Source organism: Sceloporus undulatus, chromosome 6 (genome assembly GCF_019175285.1).
Source record: "Sceloporus undulatus isolate JIND9_A2432 ecotype Alabama chromosome 6, SceUnd_v1.1, whole genome shotgun sequence".
NCBI classification, from domain to species: domain Eukaryota; kingdom Metazoa; phylum Chordata; class Lepidosauria; order Squamata; family Phrynosomatidae; genus Sceloporus; species Sceloporus undulatus.
The window spans coordinates 148,250,164-148,265,919 of NC_056527.1; the positions used below are offsets into that span (position 1 = coordinate 148,250,164).

Sequence of the window (15,756 nt, forward strand, 5' to 3'; positions counted from 1 at the left end):
CCTATCCTGGGGTTTTTCTTGGCAAATTTTTTCAGAGGGAGTTTGCCATTGCTATTCTCTGAGGCTGAGAGAGTGTGACTTGCCCAGGGTCACCCATTGGGTTTCATGGTTAAGCATGGGATTCAAATGCTGATCTCCAGAATTGTAGTCCAATGCTCAGATACATGAGTGTCTCTTAAAAAGTTATGGCTCTCAAAGTTGTTCTTTAGTATTCTGCATGTTTTGCATCGGTGTTGGATCTGAATTCAAAATAGTGAGATGGTCATGTGGAAACTGGGCTTAGAACTGTGTCCCCTGTAATACAGTTGTATTACAGTATGTATAGTTTGGGTTTCTTTTTCGTCATTTGTAGGAGCGGTTGAAAAAAAGGAGTCCCTTCTACCAGCCAAAAGCTGCCAAATGATCAGTACAGTAAGTATGAGGCTGCATGAAATCTTGCCGCTGCTTGTGTTTGTTGGTTAGCTAGATATTAAGCAGATTGTACAAATGTCAGTCTAAATGGAACTGTGTTGTAATGATATTCCTGAGTTTGGAATGTGTTCCCAAAGCCTCATGAAAATAAGAAAAGTCTGGGGGCAGTGTGCAGATGCGGCTTTGCAGGAGGCACCCATTGCTTTTTGCAAGAAGGAAGAAAGCACTCCTGGACGATGCTCATCCCACCTCTGAATAATGTGTTATATTGCCTATTTTATTTTTCAATTTTACTGGGGTTGTTTTTTATTTTTATTTTTAAAAAACTAATGTTGATAATTCAGTTATATTTTAATTTTGTACTTTCTGTTGTATTTTTAAGTTCTGATAGCTACTTTGAGGTCTGGGGAAACTGGTTGAATATAAAATAAATGTATGAATGAATAAATGGGCAAGTCCAAACCCATGCCTTCCTACATTCCCCTCCATAATAAGTTATGTCTTGATTTCAGGGCCAGTATTCCCAATCTTACCAAGCAGCTTGTAACTAATTTTCTTGCTATGATGCTAGTGTAAAAAACCTGAGCCTGGTTTTGTAATTCTCTTCTTTGTTTGTTTAAGTATTTAAGCCGGTATCCGCCTCGGCCAAGCTCTATATTAACCCTCATGCAGAAACAGAACTGCAGACTCCCAAGATTGACTGGAGTATGGAAGTCCAGAGCATTGCTGTTGAACTGACCAAGCCTCAGGTGAGCGTCTTATTTATGGATCCCATATTATGTCTATGCCATTAATTTTGCTCACCATCGTGAGGCTTGGTCAAGATTTTTCCTCGGGCTGTAAATTTTATAATCTGTTGTGGATTAATGTGTATGAGGGAAAATGCCTGGAAAAAATGACTTGGCTAATAATATTTTCAGTTATACAATTCTTTCACATTGCCAGGGATGGTAAGTGAGAGAGTCTGTTTCCCTGAGCATTTACTTTCAGTTTGAGAACAGCCATATTTTGATCAAGGGTGATTAGACTCAGGCTTTGATGAATGTTTTCTTTGCATACACTTCATTGTGTTTCTGCTGGTTTTATAACTGGATTTTCTGATAGGAATTATAAAGTTTATTGTGTGTATTCTGAGTGTAATAATAATAATGTCATCATCATCATCATCATCATCATCATCATCATCATCATCATTATCATCATATTTTTGGAGTGCAATTCCCAGAAACTCCAGGCTTGGGTGTTCTGGGAATTGTAGTCCAAAAAAAGTAACTTTCCCAAGCTCAAATACTGAGGCTGTTTTGCTCAGCAAACAAATATAGAGGGTGGCTATTTCTATTTTGTCTTGCTGATGAGCTTCTCAGGAGCAGAAGAGTTTTTAAGGAGACTTAGACTTTTCATCTGACTATAGTAGGGGCAAATTAACTTCCTTGCTTAATGCTTAAAGCATTGTGATTCTCTAGTGGTTAAGATACTTTTCCCCATTTCATTTATACAGTACCTTAGTATGATCGACCTTCTGGAGTCCATAGATTATATGGTTCGTAATGTCCCATACAGAAAGTATAGACCAGAGGTACCACTACATAACAACGCCAAGCAGTGGTAAGTTGGGAACTATTCTGCATGGAGTCTAAGGCTTTCACGGCAGGCATCCATAGTTTTTTGTGGGTTTTTCGGGCTATGTGGCCATGTTTTCTGAAGATGTCAGCCACAGATGCTGGCGAAGCGTCAGGAATAAATTCTTATAGAACATGGCCACAGAGCCCGAAAAACCCACAAAAAACTATTCTGCATGGGTTTGGCGTGGTAGTGATGTTGCTTTAGTAAAAGACAACCTTGTCCAGTTATGAGGAATCCTAGCTGACATCATGTCTAAGATGTTGGATGGTCAAAGAGTAATTGGTTTACAATGCAAATGCCCATCCCCATATGCACCAAGTAATATGCAGTGAGATTGGCAAGGTCCATTCATTTCTGGTCCTTCCGTGTCTCTTAGGTGTTATCATTTTCTTTCTTTCATTTCCATTTCAGCTATCGAAATAAATGTAACAAATTTGCTGTGAGTTTTGCTTGGAAAAAGCTAATTTGAGACTAGGAAGATTTATTTATTTATTTAGGTATTTATATCCCTCCCTTCAGCCCTAATGGCTCTCAGGGCGGCTTACAATAATATTTTTAATCAGACAGTTCCCTGCCCTCAGGCTTACAATCTAAAAGACATGAAACAAAAGGAGAAGGGAATGGTGGAGGGAAAGGGGATGAGGTCCAGTGGTTCTTCTCTCCCTCTGAGGCCTGGACCAAGGCAGATGGATTGGAGGGAGGGCTTTTCCTTCTTCCAGGCTGGCCCTAATGGAGCTGGATCTGCCTGGTGAACTCCCTCACCGGCCGAAAGATGACAGTTATGGAGGGCGGAGTGTCCTTCCTTCAGGCTAGCCTCTGATGACACTGAACCAGCCTGTTCTCTCCCTCACCGGCCGAAAGGTGACAGTTATGGAGGGAGGGCGCTCTATCTTCAGGCTAGCCTCTGTTGACACTAAGCCAGCCTGTTCTCTCCCTCACCGGCCGAAAGATGACAGTTATGGAGGGAGATTTGCTGAACTAGCCATGAAAGCAGGGTTTATCACAGTCCTAAGAATGGCTTCATTACAGTTTGCAACAGTACATAGGTGTGTGGCTTGCACTAATGTGAAAATAGAGTTGCACCAATCAGCATTTTAGAAAATACTAGTCAGGCCAGGGCTGCTGGGATTTGTAATCCAAGAACATTTCGAGGGCCAGGCTCAGAGTATGGTCTTTTTGTGTGTGTTGTATGTATACAACTGTGATCTTTTTTTATTTGGAAGCCTGTCCCTAGAAAATTGGTTCAACATCACAGCCTTAAAAATAAGAAACAGGATCTCACTGAGTGCATCTTTCAGCACCAAAATGAGGTAGTAGCTCCTTTGGGCACAAATCTGCTTATGGTTTTCCTTGATACATTTTGTTTCAGAAAATGTTAGAAAAAACCTTGCTTCACTGAAAACCAAAAAAGTATTAAGTTGTTGTCATTGCTGCTTCTTTTAAACTCCTGAGACTAAGCAAGCCTTGCCTGTCTATGGCAGATCTTCTAAGTGCTAGATTATTATTACAGGTTTGCATTAATTTCTTACTTGCCATAAATGGAGAAGGATAATGCTTTATTTTTCTTATAGGTGGAAATACGCAGGTAATAGTATTCTTGAGATACATATCAGGCGCTACACCCGCATGTGGTCCTGGAGTAACATAAGACATCATCGACAGCTTCTGAAAAATTACAAAAACACTTACAAAAATAAATTGACCCAGACCAAAGTCTCAGAAGAAACTCAGAAACAAATACAGGTACTTGTGAAACAAAAGATAAAAGCTGATTTTTGAAGAAATGTATTACTATGTGTAGACAAAGTACCATTGCAGAAAACCTGAAGTACTAAATTTCCAACCTCTTCCCTCTCTTGAACATAATACTTAATGAAAATGCAAGAATAGCTTGTGATTGCCTTTTTAAGGAATGCCTTTTAATACAGACACAGAGAAACCTGGTTTCTGGTTTGGTTACAGTGAGACCAAGTAGTTCCATTAGAGCATATTATAACATTGCTTAATGGGGGTAATGTATAAACACAAACCAGAAATGAAAACATAGTGACTTTCCCAGTGTATAGCAGAAGAGGTATAGGCCTCATAGCCCAAATCCTTAATATGGTAGGAGCCTTTCATATCATTGCTAAATGCTGTATGTGGCCTTGCGTATGAATTGAAAACCAGGTTTACCCTGGAAGTGTGAAATCTTGACTCAACAGAATCAGTCTACTCGATGTGGCTTACCGTACAAGTGAAATCCTTTGAAGGCATTGAGTAGGAGCATGGCTGGCAGTTGTATCCAGCAACCAGTGTGGTTTCTTAAAAACTCTTTAGTGAAGTTAAAATAAAGTTGCTTTTTTCACTACCTCCGCAGGACTTAGAAAAAGATCTAGATGTCTTCAACATCATTTTGGCACGGCAGCAAGCACAAACTGAGGTATGGGCTACTCCTTCTGTGTTAATTTCATAAACAAAGGCCTATGAAGTACTTAGGTTCTTCTGACTTATAGAAGTTTACAGAAATGGCTTTGATGAATGCTTTTAGCCAGTTTGATGGGTTTGTTTGCTTTAGATAATGTGTGTGCTCCTCTCCGGTAAGAGCATAAATGTTTCCAGGGTGGTTTACACTTGTCAGCAAAAATGTTCTGGCTAAAATAATAATGACCTTTTCTGTAGCACTTCAGGTAAGAGATTAGATCTGGGGAAGTGCTGAAATTGATTCCAATCAGCATAGCTGATGTTGCTGCATTCAGATTGTTTGTTCAGTTTCAGGATGAATACAGCACCTGTTGGATAGTGCCTATGACAAGTATATGAAGGAGTAGGGCCACTTCACATATGTACTGCTTTAAAAAGAAAAAGATGCTCTGCACCAGCATTCTGCTTGTCATTTAATTGCTTTGAAGATTTTTCTGAGACATCTTTTTTTGGGCAACTTTCTATCATGAACATTACGAAGCTAGAATATTTCTCACACACAAACACACGTGTTTTCTGGTTTATAGGTGATCAGGTCAGGACAAAAGCTGTTGAGGAAGAAATCGGCCGATGGAGAGAAGAAAGGAGGTGGATGGTTTAGCGGATTCTGGGGGAGGAAGGATTCGAAGAAGAAGGATGATGATGAAGAGCCATTAGTTCCTGAAAGTAGGTTGGACTCTAGAAGCAGCTGTCTACATTAACCAAGTACTGTATATACTCATGTATAAGTCTAGAAATGTTAGTCAAGAAGTTGACCCCAAAAACCTAGGTCGACTTATCCACAGGTCAATGTAAATACTATACTTTAACTCTTATTAAAAAGGCAGCCATCCCCTGGTTAAAGGCAAGAGTGCAATCTAGCCTGGAAGCACTGACCTCCCTCTACTCTCTTTTCCATCCAGCCTTAAGAGCGAGTACAAAGAATTATGCCTGCCATAATTTTGTAGGTTCTTTGGCATTGTTTTCCTTTACTTCATCATTTAGATCCTTTGTTGCATGTTCCTAAATTTTACTCTTGGCTTTTCCAAGGGTCATATCAAAATCCATACTTTTGCCCTCAAAACCTGCCCTCGACTTATACATGAGGTCAACTTATAGTTGAGTATATAAGGTATTTATACATGGCTAGCACAGATCTTTGTCTGCTTGATTGTAGAAGCTTTTTCTCTTTCCTAATATTTGAGGATGTCATGCTTTCATGGTTTAGGCCCAGATTATCTGAAAGACCCTATCTCCCTATAAGAGAATGCCAGTCTTAAGATCTACAGAGGAAGGGCTTTCTCTTGGTCTCACCATCATCACATGCTTGTTTGATGAGAGCCTTCCTAGTGGCTCCTTCAGTCTCTGAAACTCACTTCTGCAAGAGGCTAGGCTAGCCTCCACCCTGCTCTGCTTTCATGGTCAGGCAAAGACCTTTTAGTTCAAGCAGATGAACAAAACTTCTGTGCAAGTTAATATTATTATCATTATTGATGTTATGCTTAATTTATTTAGCGCTGTAGATTTGCCCAGCGCTGTACATGCAAACAATAAAATAGATAAGAGTAAATCTGCCCATGGCATACAATCTAAGAAATAATAGCATAATACATATAAATAATACAGAACAATACTGGAAAGGGTTCAATAAAACGGGAAACAAATTAAAAACATCAAATAGCAAATAATAGTCATGCTGTGCCTGGGAACGCTTCTCTGAACAGGATGGTCTTCAACTCAGTTCATGAGTAACTGCTTGCCAGGAAGGCTTCTGGGATGTATGTGTGTGTGCTCCCCCCATTTAAAACGTTTTGTGTGTTTTGAATGATTTTATACTCTTTATAAGCTATTGTTTTAATGGGATGACTTTTAATTGCATTAGTTATTTACTGGATTTATATCCTGCCTTTCTCCCAGAATGGGATTTTAAATTTTATTGTCGGATTTTAGATATTTCTTTTCTTTTCTATTTGCTGCCTTGGGTACCACTCGGGGGATAAGACAACATGTAAATGGAATGAATGAAGTGTTCAGCAATAAAGTAATAATGAAAATCCATGAGTAGAGAAATTCCCATTCTGTGAAATAATGTGGCACTTCTATACACGCAAGTTATTTTAAGAGAATAGCTGTCTTAGGCATGATAAGGAGTGGCAAAACATAATTTGCAATGGATTTGTGCTCCTGAAAGAAATAGACAATGACAATATTTTCCCATTTGTTTAGCCATCGATGACCTCATGACACCAGAAGAGAAGGCAAAGCTTTTCACTGCCATTGGTTATAGTGATAGTTCTCACGATCTTACTTTACCTAAGAAGGTATTTGCCTCTTTTCATGTTTTTTTAAAAAGAAACTTATGTTACAGAATATAGATTGAGCTAGATTTTTTTCTTTTCTAATAATGGTTTTCTGCATTGGATGAATGTCAGTATGAGGGGGGCTCCGAACTTCTAGAACTGCCAGATTTTCATCCTGAGCATTCTCAGAATTTAAGGAAAATTCTTCTGTTAAAATGTCCCTCCCTGACCCAGAGTCCAGAGCTTGTGGCTATTGAACAACAGGCTTGCATGGCCTAAATCTCACTGCAGTGTAATGCATTGAGTATGCTGTGCAGCCCTTGTGCTGAACAATAATGTGCAACTGAAGGCAAACCAAATGCCTATGTACACCCACATGTCCCTTTGCATACAAAGTGGTAGTTTTTGCCCAGTTCTGTTTTTGCTATCTTGAACTGAGTTCAGATGGTTCTTCCTTGGAAAAAAAATGTTCAGCTGCTCCTTAGAGAAACTTAAGTTTGCATGAGGCACCAGGATTGTGGCCAAACTGTGCTGGGCAAGGACACCTTGACATAGGGCTAGTTAATGCTTTTTATGGACTTCCTTATGGGTGTGTATCTGCACATTGAGAGGGTTAGCGTAAGGCTGTAGTCTTAAAGCCATGCTCTGTTTTGGGGTGGAGTTTGTCCAGCTGTTGGATAACATTTTGGAGATAGCACTGGGATTTGTGAAAGTTCCTTTCTGAACTTGTGTGCTGTTAATATTATATGTTGTGTATGTAGCTATGAGGCCATTAATGTGTGGCTAACTTAGTTCAACATCTTTTTTTAATCTCCTATTTAGTATGTTGCCCATGTGATGTCTTTGAAACTCTTAAGCACTTCCCTAACGATTAGAGAAGACAAAAATGTTCCTGACACTCTTAAAATCCAGATAATTGATTTAAGCACCAAAATATCACAGAGACCAGGAGCGCAAGCCCTGAAGTAAGTATCTAATGTGGTTCTCTGTTGGGTGCTCCTGGCAAAAACTGTTCCAGTCCCCATTTTCATTTTCATTCATAGTATAACTGTGAGGGCATGTGTATTTGAATTGGTGATTTCATACACACTTTCTGTCAGCAGCATGAAAATGATTATAGTTTGGCAATCAGGCTTATTCCTCTGTCTTTGCTTCAGGTGGGCTGTAAGTACAGTTGAATTGCATACCTTTACTGTCTCCCTTTTTAAATTCTACTTTCAGATTTTCAACTTTTAACTTACAGGGTAGAAGCAAAGCTTGAACATTGGTACGTGACGGGTCTGAAACAGCAGAACATTGTGCCTTCCCTGGTGGCTTCAATTGGGGATGCCAGGTCATCTCTGCTTAAAATAGAATTTGAAACGAATCCTGAGGACAGCAGTGCTGGCCAGAGCCTCTTTGTCCAGTCGCAGCCTGTGGAAATTATATACGATGCAGTGAGTAGTGCTCCATTAGAAGCAGTTATCAGTTATCTTCTTCTCATGTGTTTTCTATTAATGCATTTTGCCACAGTGACACATGCCTGATATTGCAGTCTTAATTTGTAAGTAATGTTGAGTACCAGTCTTGAGGAAAAGGAAAAGGTGGGAGATGATGAGGATAATAATAATGATGGTGATAATAAATAACATACAATTTAAACAAACCTTCCCTTTTTAGAGAACCATAAATGCAATGGTGGACTTTTTTCGGACGAATAAGGGCATGGACCTTGAACGTTTAACCACAGCCACTCTGTCAAAGCTGGAAGAAATTAAGGAACGGACTGCTACAGGTATCTTTTAGAGCCCTCTGTTTCCTTGTTGACTACAAAATACTGGGCACCCTTTTTGATGCTGAGTAGCAACGAAAACAGCATCTTCCTTTTCCAAGAGTTGTCTCAGTTTCTACACTGTTCAGTCATTGCTCAGCCTCGCCATTTCTTTTCCTGCCTGTGTCCAGAGTAGAACTCCTTTCATTTACTCCTCATTTTCCCTCCTAACTCAAATTCTTTGGCTCTATTTTAGCTGGGTTTCTCTTTCTACTCTCTTTTGTGTCTGCTCTGATTTCTGTTCCTTCTCACTTAGGAAGCTGTGACTTGACCAAAGTCACCCACTGGGTTTCCATGGCTGAGCATTGATCTGAACCCTGATCTCCATAGTGTCCTGTTACTGATAGCAAAAAACCCTCTTCACTTTGCTTTCTTTTTTTTAGGACTCACACACATTATTGAAACCCGAAAAGTCCTCGACCTGAGGATCAATCTGAAACCTTCCTATCTTCTGGTTCCACAGATGGGCTTCCACTATGCAAAGTCCAACCTTCTCATTTTGGACTTTGGTACTTTTCAGGTATGCAGTCTTTTCCATTCCAGAGATTTGCAGTTAAAATGGTCTCTTTATCCAGATAACCATAAGAACACTAACATTCACCTTACGTATAACTTAAAATTGCAGAGAGGGGGTAGACTCCAACCTATGGTAAACTCATCATAGGTTTTACTAAGCAAGATTTATTCAGAAGAGTTTTGCCATGGCCTTCCTCTGAGGCTGAGAGAGTGTGACTTGCCTAAGGTCACCCAGTGGGTTTGATCAGTGCTTTGGCTGCATCATTGAAAATGTGCTGAACTTTTCTTTAAAAAAGTGTTTCATTGGTAGACTTTTTCCAACTTTATTACTGGGTTTGGTGTATTGGAGGAGTCTATATCTGAATAATGAATTTATGAAAAAGCAACGACTCCTGTATCCTATGTAACAGTGACAATGATTATTCCATAGCTGAACAGCATCCATCAAGGCAACCACCACACTTCAGGCACTTCGCTGGAAGAAATCATGGACCAAGCCTATGACAAATTTGATGTGGAAATCAAGAACGTGCAATTGCTCTTTGCCAGATCAGGTAGGACATCTCTGATCAAATAACAGTTGTATTTGAAAGTATTGTCACTCACTAGTTGGAGCAGTAAACTGAAAGTAATACTTTAAAAATTAAACCTCCCAAAAGGAGAGACATACCTCAGTTAACAAAGCCTCTCACAAAGAAGCGCCTTTTAACAAAGTCATCTTATGCCCCCAGCCCTCCTTCTCCTCCTCATCCTCTGTTCACCTGGAAATTTTTTAGCAACGTTGGCACTGGGAGGATGGTGAAGGAGGGCTGGGGGAACACAGACTTTTGGTATCAGGTTGGAGTAGCTTGTCTGTAAGCACTACAATAAAGGTTAAGCTGGAAAAGAATGAGATTCTATTCTAGCCAATTTTACTGTAGCCAAAGTACAGTACTTACAGTAACCCTACAAAAGGAGGTACAATCCTTCATTATATCAAGAGGATTCTACTTGATGCTTAGCTTCCATAGGCAAAATAATCCTGGGGACTGAACATTATAACCCTGAAAAAAATGAACCATCTGCATATATTTTTGTCTTTCCAACCATCTGCATATATTTTTGTCTTTCCATGGTAATTCTGGATTTAGTATTTACAATTTGTATACTCTCATATGTGTCATTAATTCTTAAACTCTTCTTATCAATGGGATTTCTCAATTCTTAACTCTTCTTCAGGAGAAGACTGGAAAAAGGCAAGATCTGATCATCCATCAACTCTGCACATACTGCAGCCCATGGATATCAATGTACAGCTTTCCAAATCCATGGTGGAGAAGGATGTCCGAATGCCCAAGTAATGTATTGTGGTTTAAATGGCCAAATGAATATATGGGTCAGCTTTTTATGGTCAGAATTGAAAATGCAGTACTGGCTGTAAGACTGCAGATTTCAGGATTTCCCATTCTGTGTCCTCTGACACCATGCCTCCCTTAATCAATGTATTTTACTACAGTACTGGAAAAGCAAAGTGTATATAATTCTGGGAAAAACACTTCTAATTCTGCTAGTATGATGCCAGCTCTTCAGATATTATAAAACATATTGGGCTTCTCTGTACTGCAACATACTCCTTAAAGACAACAAAACAGCCGGCCAGTTAGTCTGTGAAATATTCGTTTTTGGAGGATGAGGCAGCATGCATGCTGTGAATGGGTTTTGTAGAATTCTTATTAACTTGTGGTTAATGGAGAAAATGGCAGATAATAACAACAGAGCGAGAGGCTTACACTCTGGATTGACCTTTCATAAGATTTGGCACCCATTTATTGAATACATCCAGCAAGATTTAGTCTCTAGACATCCCCCAATTTTAGCTAAATTTTTGCCATGTTTTCTTTCTGTTTCTCTTCCTACCACCCCTGTCATATTTAACAAAAATAACTTCGGATTCCTTGGAATTTTAGCTAAATTGTTATGGAAAGATGTCTTTGAGGATCCCTGAACACACCTTTTTATCTATAATTTTCAGGGTTATTGCCTGTATTTATTGTTGATTTGGTGTATTATTTGTTGTCATGTTTTGTTTTAAAAATAAATAAATAAATAAATAAAAAGAACTCTTATTAACTTAAATTTTAGTAACTAAAGCTTATAGGTAGAGATAAACTGACCTTTCTCCTCAATCTGCCTAAAGCAGTTGAAGTTTCAGAGAAACAAGTCATGCCAGACAAACCTAATCTCTTTCTTTGATAAAATTACCAGCTTGGTAGATGATGGGAATGCTGTGGATATAGTATATCTTGATTTCAGTAAGGCCTTTGACAAGGTTTCCCATGACATTCTTGCAAACACGCTTGTAAAATGTGGGCTAGACAAAGGAACTGTTAAATGGATCTGTAATTGGTTGACCGGCCGAACCCAAAGGGTGCTCAACAATGGCTCCTTTTCATCCTGGAGAGAAGTGACCAGTGGGGTCCCACAGGGCTCTGTCCTGGGCCCAGTGCTATTCAACATCTTTATCAATGACCTGGATGACAGAATTGGGAGCATACTTATCAAATTTGCAGATGACACCAAATTAGGGGGAATAGCTAATACCCCAGAGGACAGGATCAAGATTCAAAATGACCTGAATAGACTAGAAAGCTGGGCCAAAGCTAACAAAATGAAATTCAACACGGAGAAATGTAAGGTATTGCACTTAGGGCGGAAAAATAAAATGCACAGATATAGGATGGGTGACACCTGGCTGAATGAAACTACGTGTGAAAGGGATCTAGGAGTCCAAGTAGACCACAAGTTGAACATGAGTGAACAGTGTGATGCAGCAGCTAAAAAGGCCAATGCTACTTTAGGCTGCATCAATAGAAGTATAGTGTCTAGATCAAGAGAAGTAATAGTGCCACTGTATTCTGCTCTGGTCAGGCCCCAAATGGAATATTGTGTCCAGTTCTGGGTGCCACAATTCAGAAAGGACATTGAGAAACTGGAGCGTGTCCAAAGGAGGGCGACAAAAATGGTGAAGGGTCTGGAAACCTTGCCCTATGAGGAACGACTTAGGGAGCTGGGGATGTTTAGCCTGGAGAAAAGAAGGTTAAGAGGCGATATGATAGCCCTGTTTAAATATTTGAAGGGATGTCATATTGAAGAGGGAGCAAGCTTGTTTTCTGCTGCTCCAGAGAACAGGACCCGGAACAATGGATGCAAGCTACAGGAAAAGAGATTCCACCTGAACATTAGGAGGAACTTCCTGACAGTAAGGGCTGTTCGACAGTGGAATGCACTCCCTCGGAGGGTGATAGAGTCTCCTTCCTTGGAGGTCTTTAAACAGAGGCTGGATGGCCATCTGTCAGGGATGCTTTGATTTGGAGGGGGTTGGACTGGATGGCCCTAGTGGTCTCTTCCAACTCTATGATTCTATGATTCTAAGTAGTTTTAGCCAAAATGTAACTTAACCTCAGCATTATTTCAATATTTCTCGAAATAGACATCTCCAAATTAGCCTCAAGAATACTGCCTTTCAGCAACATTTTCAGAGGGTTACAGTGGTACCCCGGGATACGAAAGCACCGCGTTACGAAATTTCCGGGATACGAAAAAATACTATAGGAAAAAACTGTTTCGGGTTACGAAAATTTTTTTTGGTGCTTTTCGGCGCTTTTTCGCACGAAATCGCGGCTTTTAGTGCTAGCGCCTATGGCTTTTTCGGCTTACGAACGATTTCGGGTTACGAACGGCGCCGCGGAACGGATTATTTTCGTAACCCGGGGTACCACTGTATAGGCTTCTTGATGCTTCACATTTTCCTTATGTAGCCCTATGAAATTCCATCTTGAGTAAACACAGGACCTCTTATCAGTTTCTCTTGTCCTTCTTGAACCAACATTTCAGCCACTTTATTCTTCCTGTAGGATTCACTTCAGTACCAGATACCAAGCAAAGTTGTTGCTAACTTAAGTCTTTTATATGCCTAGCATGTAATGTAAAACTCTTTTCAAGTTCTCCTTTCTATATATGTAGGTTCAAAGTATCGGGAGAGCTCCCCATAGTTCATGTGGGAATTTCTGATCAGAAGATCAAAGGCATCTTTGAACTCATGGATAGCATCCCACTCCCACAGAAGTCGGCTGTTTCAGCTTCAAGTGCAAAAGTAAATACATCGTCATTGTCTTTGGGGGGAATAGAAGGGAGAGATGAAAGCAATACAACAAATTCTCAAACAGATCAAAAATTATTATTTTAAACTAGGATATATTGGGGGAAAAGTGAGGCGTGATGTTAACATTGCTAGACTTGGTCAAGTAAGGACATTTCAAATGTCAATTTGAGTTTAAGATCACTGTTTTGCAATTTTCTCCAGGCACCTGCCATTCTGGCTGTTACTGATAGAAGAAAGAGTTTTCTGGATACACCTCTGCTGCTGAAAGGAGTAGTATCAGGTAAACAAAATGAAAAATGGCTGTGCTAGCCCCGTTTTAATGCAGTATTTGAAACTAAGTAATGGAGATGATGTGATTGTTTAATACCTTTTTTCCCTTAGAATCCGAAGATGAGTATTTTGATGCTGATGAGTGTACTATTGCGGGAGAAACTGCTTCTCCTAAGGGTAGGGAGTCAAAGTCTCAGAGTGGAACTGGACAGGAGGAACTCACGGATCTCCAACTGAAATTCGAAATAAAGGAGGCAAGTGTGGTTTATGTTCTTCACCTCCTTCTTGGAAACAAATGGTAAACTTCAGCTATAAGTTCCCAAAATGAATGTGTTGCTGGAATTGGTCATGACCCTACTTGTTAAAAGGGACTGAGAGCATTTGCATATGTTGTTGCATGCCTTCACACAACTAGCGGACTAGTGGCAAAGATGGGTCTTGATATTTTAACTATTCCTTTTAAAATGCCTTAATAAATCATAGGCACGTTATAGATGCATAAAAGCAATTGATCTGAAAGTGCGTGGGCTTTATTATTTTCTTAAATGGTGCAGACATGTGCCACCTTAGAAAAGGCAGCCTTCCCTTTTCTCTCACACATCTCCCTCCAGATGGTACCATCCAGATCTATTGGAAGTCAAGTGGAGTTTCCCCTTTTGTGTTTTTTAAAGATATGGAGCAGTGACTTTGAAAGAAGTATCTGGAACGAATACCAATATCTTTATTACTTTCAGGTGGTCTTGGAACTCACCAGGCAGTTGCAGAGGGAAGAAAAGATCCTTGTGTTTAATATAAGCCAGCTTGGAATGGAAGCAATTGTGAAGACGTACGACTTGAGAGCAATATCATATTTGAGGAAAATCAGCCTGGATTATTATGAAATCCAAGGTAGTTCGCTTGCTAAAATTAGGCTATATCTGTATGTAAATGATGGAAACCATTACTTTGTATCACTATTACTTTGCAGCACCATTGTTTAGTACTATGTGAATAAATGGTTACTTTGCTTTCAATTAGTTTCATTGGTGGAAATGGCCCAATGGCCCAATCCTTGCAGAATGCTTCTACAGGATGTAGGAAGATCAAGAGTAAAACCAATAGGAAATTATCTGCTCTGGTTGCAATGAATCCACTAGTCACCTTTGAATCTTATGTGTATGCGTGTATTTAGAGAAAGATAGAGAGACAGACATTAGAACTGTATATCTGGAAAAGCTCAGGACAAAAGTGTATTACTTTTACAGCAGATACCATTTTAAAATTGTTCTTAACATATAATCCCTTATTGTCTTCGGCAGGCAAAAGACAGCAGCTGCATTTAATTAGCTCTTCAGATAAGCCTGGATTAGATCTCTTGAAAGTGGAATATATCAAGGTAAGTACCTTTTTAAAAAGTTTGAGTGTGTCTGAATTCAATGATGATAATTTTTTTTAATAGAATAAATTTTAAATTTCAAGCAGCGCACACATAACATTCTGTTCAGCATTTTCCCTTACATATCACATCTGATGTTTCCTCTTCCAGGCCAATAAAAATGGTCCAAAATTTCAGACACTTTTTGACAACACTGAACAAACAGTTCAGGTAAACAAAATCTATGACTCTTCTCTAATTTTTTTTTCCTGTTCAAGAAAATGCAGTTACAGGTTGAGTCTCTGGAATTCTGAAATCCAAAATACTGCAGAATTGGTTGCCTGGGTGTCTGAGATAGTGACACCTTTGCTTTCCCATGAACTTTGTTTCATGCACAAAATTATTAAAAAGTATTGTGTCTAAATACCTTCAGGCTATGTGTATGTGGTATATAAAACGAATGCCATGTTTAGGCTTGGGTCCCATCTCCCAAGATGTTTCATAATGTATATGCAAATATTCCAAAATATGAAAAACTCCAAAATCCAAAACACTTCTGGTCCCAAGCATTTCAGATAAGGGAGACTCAACTTGTATCTGTCAGGCTAAAAACCCAAGAGAGCATCACTGATTGGGATCTGCATTAGAGGTTTCCTCCGTCTAATGACTGACTCTCCTTCCAGGTGGCTTTCTCCTCTTTAAACTTGCTGCTGCATGCGCAGGCCCTTCTGTCAACTATCAATTATCTGACGGCTGTTATACCAACCAAGAGCCAAGATGTTCCAGACACAGGCCGCTCACAGACGCAGGAAGAAAAGCAGAATAAGGCTGGTTTGAAGAAAGGTATTGCTCCCCCTCATTCTCGCATGCCATTTCCCACATAAAATTG

The 15,756-nt window shown here is 39.6% G+C and overlaps 1 protein-coding gene across 1 annotated transcript in view; it reads left to right on the forward strand.

Moving 5' to 3' along the window:
• VPS13C (vacuolar protein sorting 13 homolog C) overlaps positions 1-15,756 on the forward strand; it is a 93,655-nt gene that overhangs the window by 23,762 nt on the left and 54,137 nt on the right. The window contains 21 exon segments of the mRNA XM_042472074.1: positions 353-361; positions 363-411; positions 1,033-1,160; positions 1,910-2,016; positions 3,606-3,777; positions 4,394-4,456; positions 5,025-5,163; positions 6,703-6,797; positions 7,599-7,741; positions 8,020-8,212; positions 8,436-8,550; positions 8,970-9,106; positions 9,533-9,656; positions 10,321-10,438; positions 13,105-13,234; positions 13,445-13,523; positions 13,625-13,767; positions 14,248-14,401; positions 14,812-14,888; positions 15,039-15,098; positions 15,551-15,710. Of these exon segments, the coding sequence (XP_042328008.1) occupies positions 353-361; positions 363-411; positions 1,033-1,160; positions 1,910-2,016; positions 3,606-3,777; positions 4,394-4,456; positions 5,025-5,163; positions 6,703-6,797; positions 7,599-7,741; positions 8,020-8,212; positions 8,436-8,550; positions 8,970-9,106; positions 9,533-9,656; positions 10,321-10,438; positions 13,105-13,234; positions 13,445-13,523; positions 13,625-13,767; positions 14,248-14,401; positions 14,812-14,888; positions 15,039-15,098; positions 15,551-15,710 (2,395 nt within the window).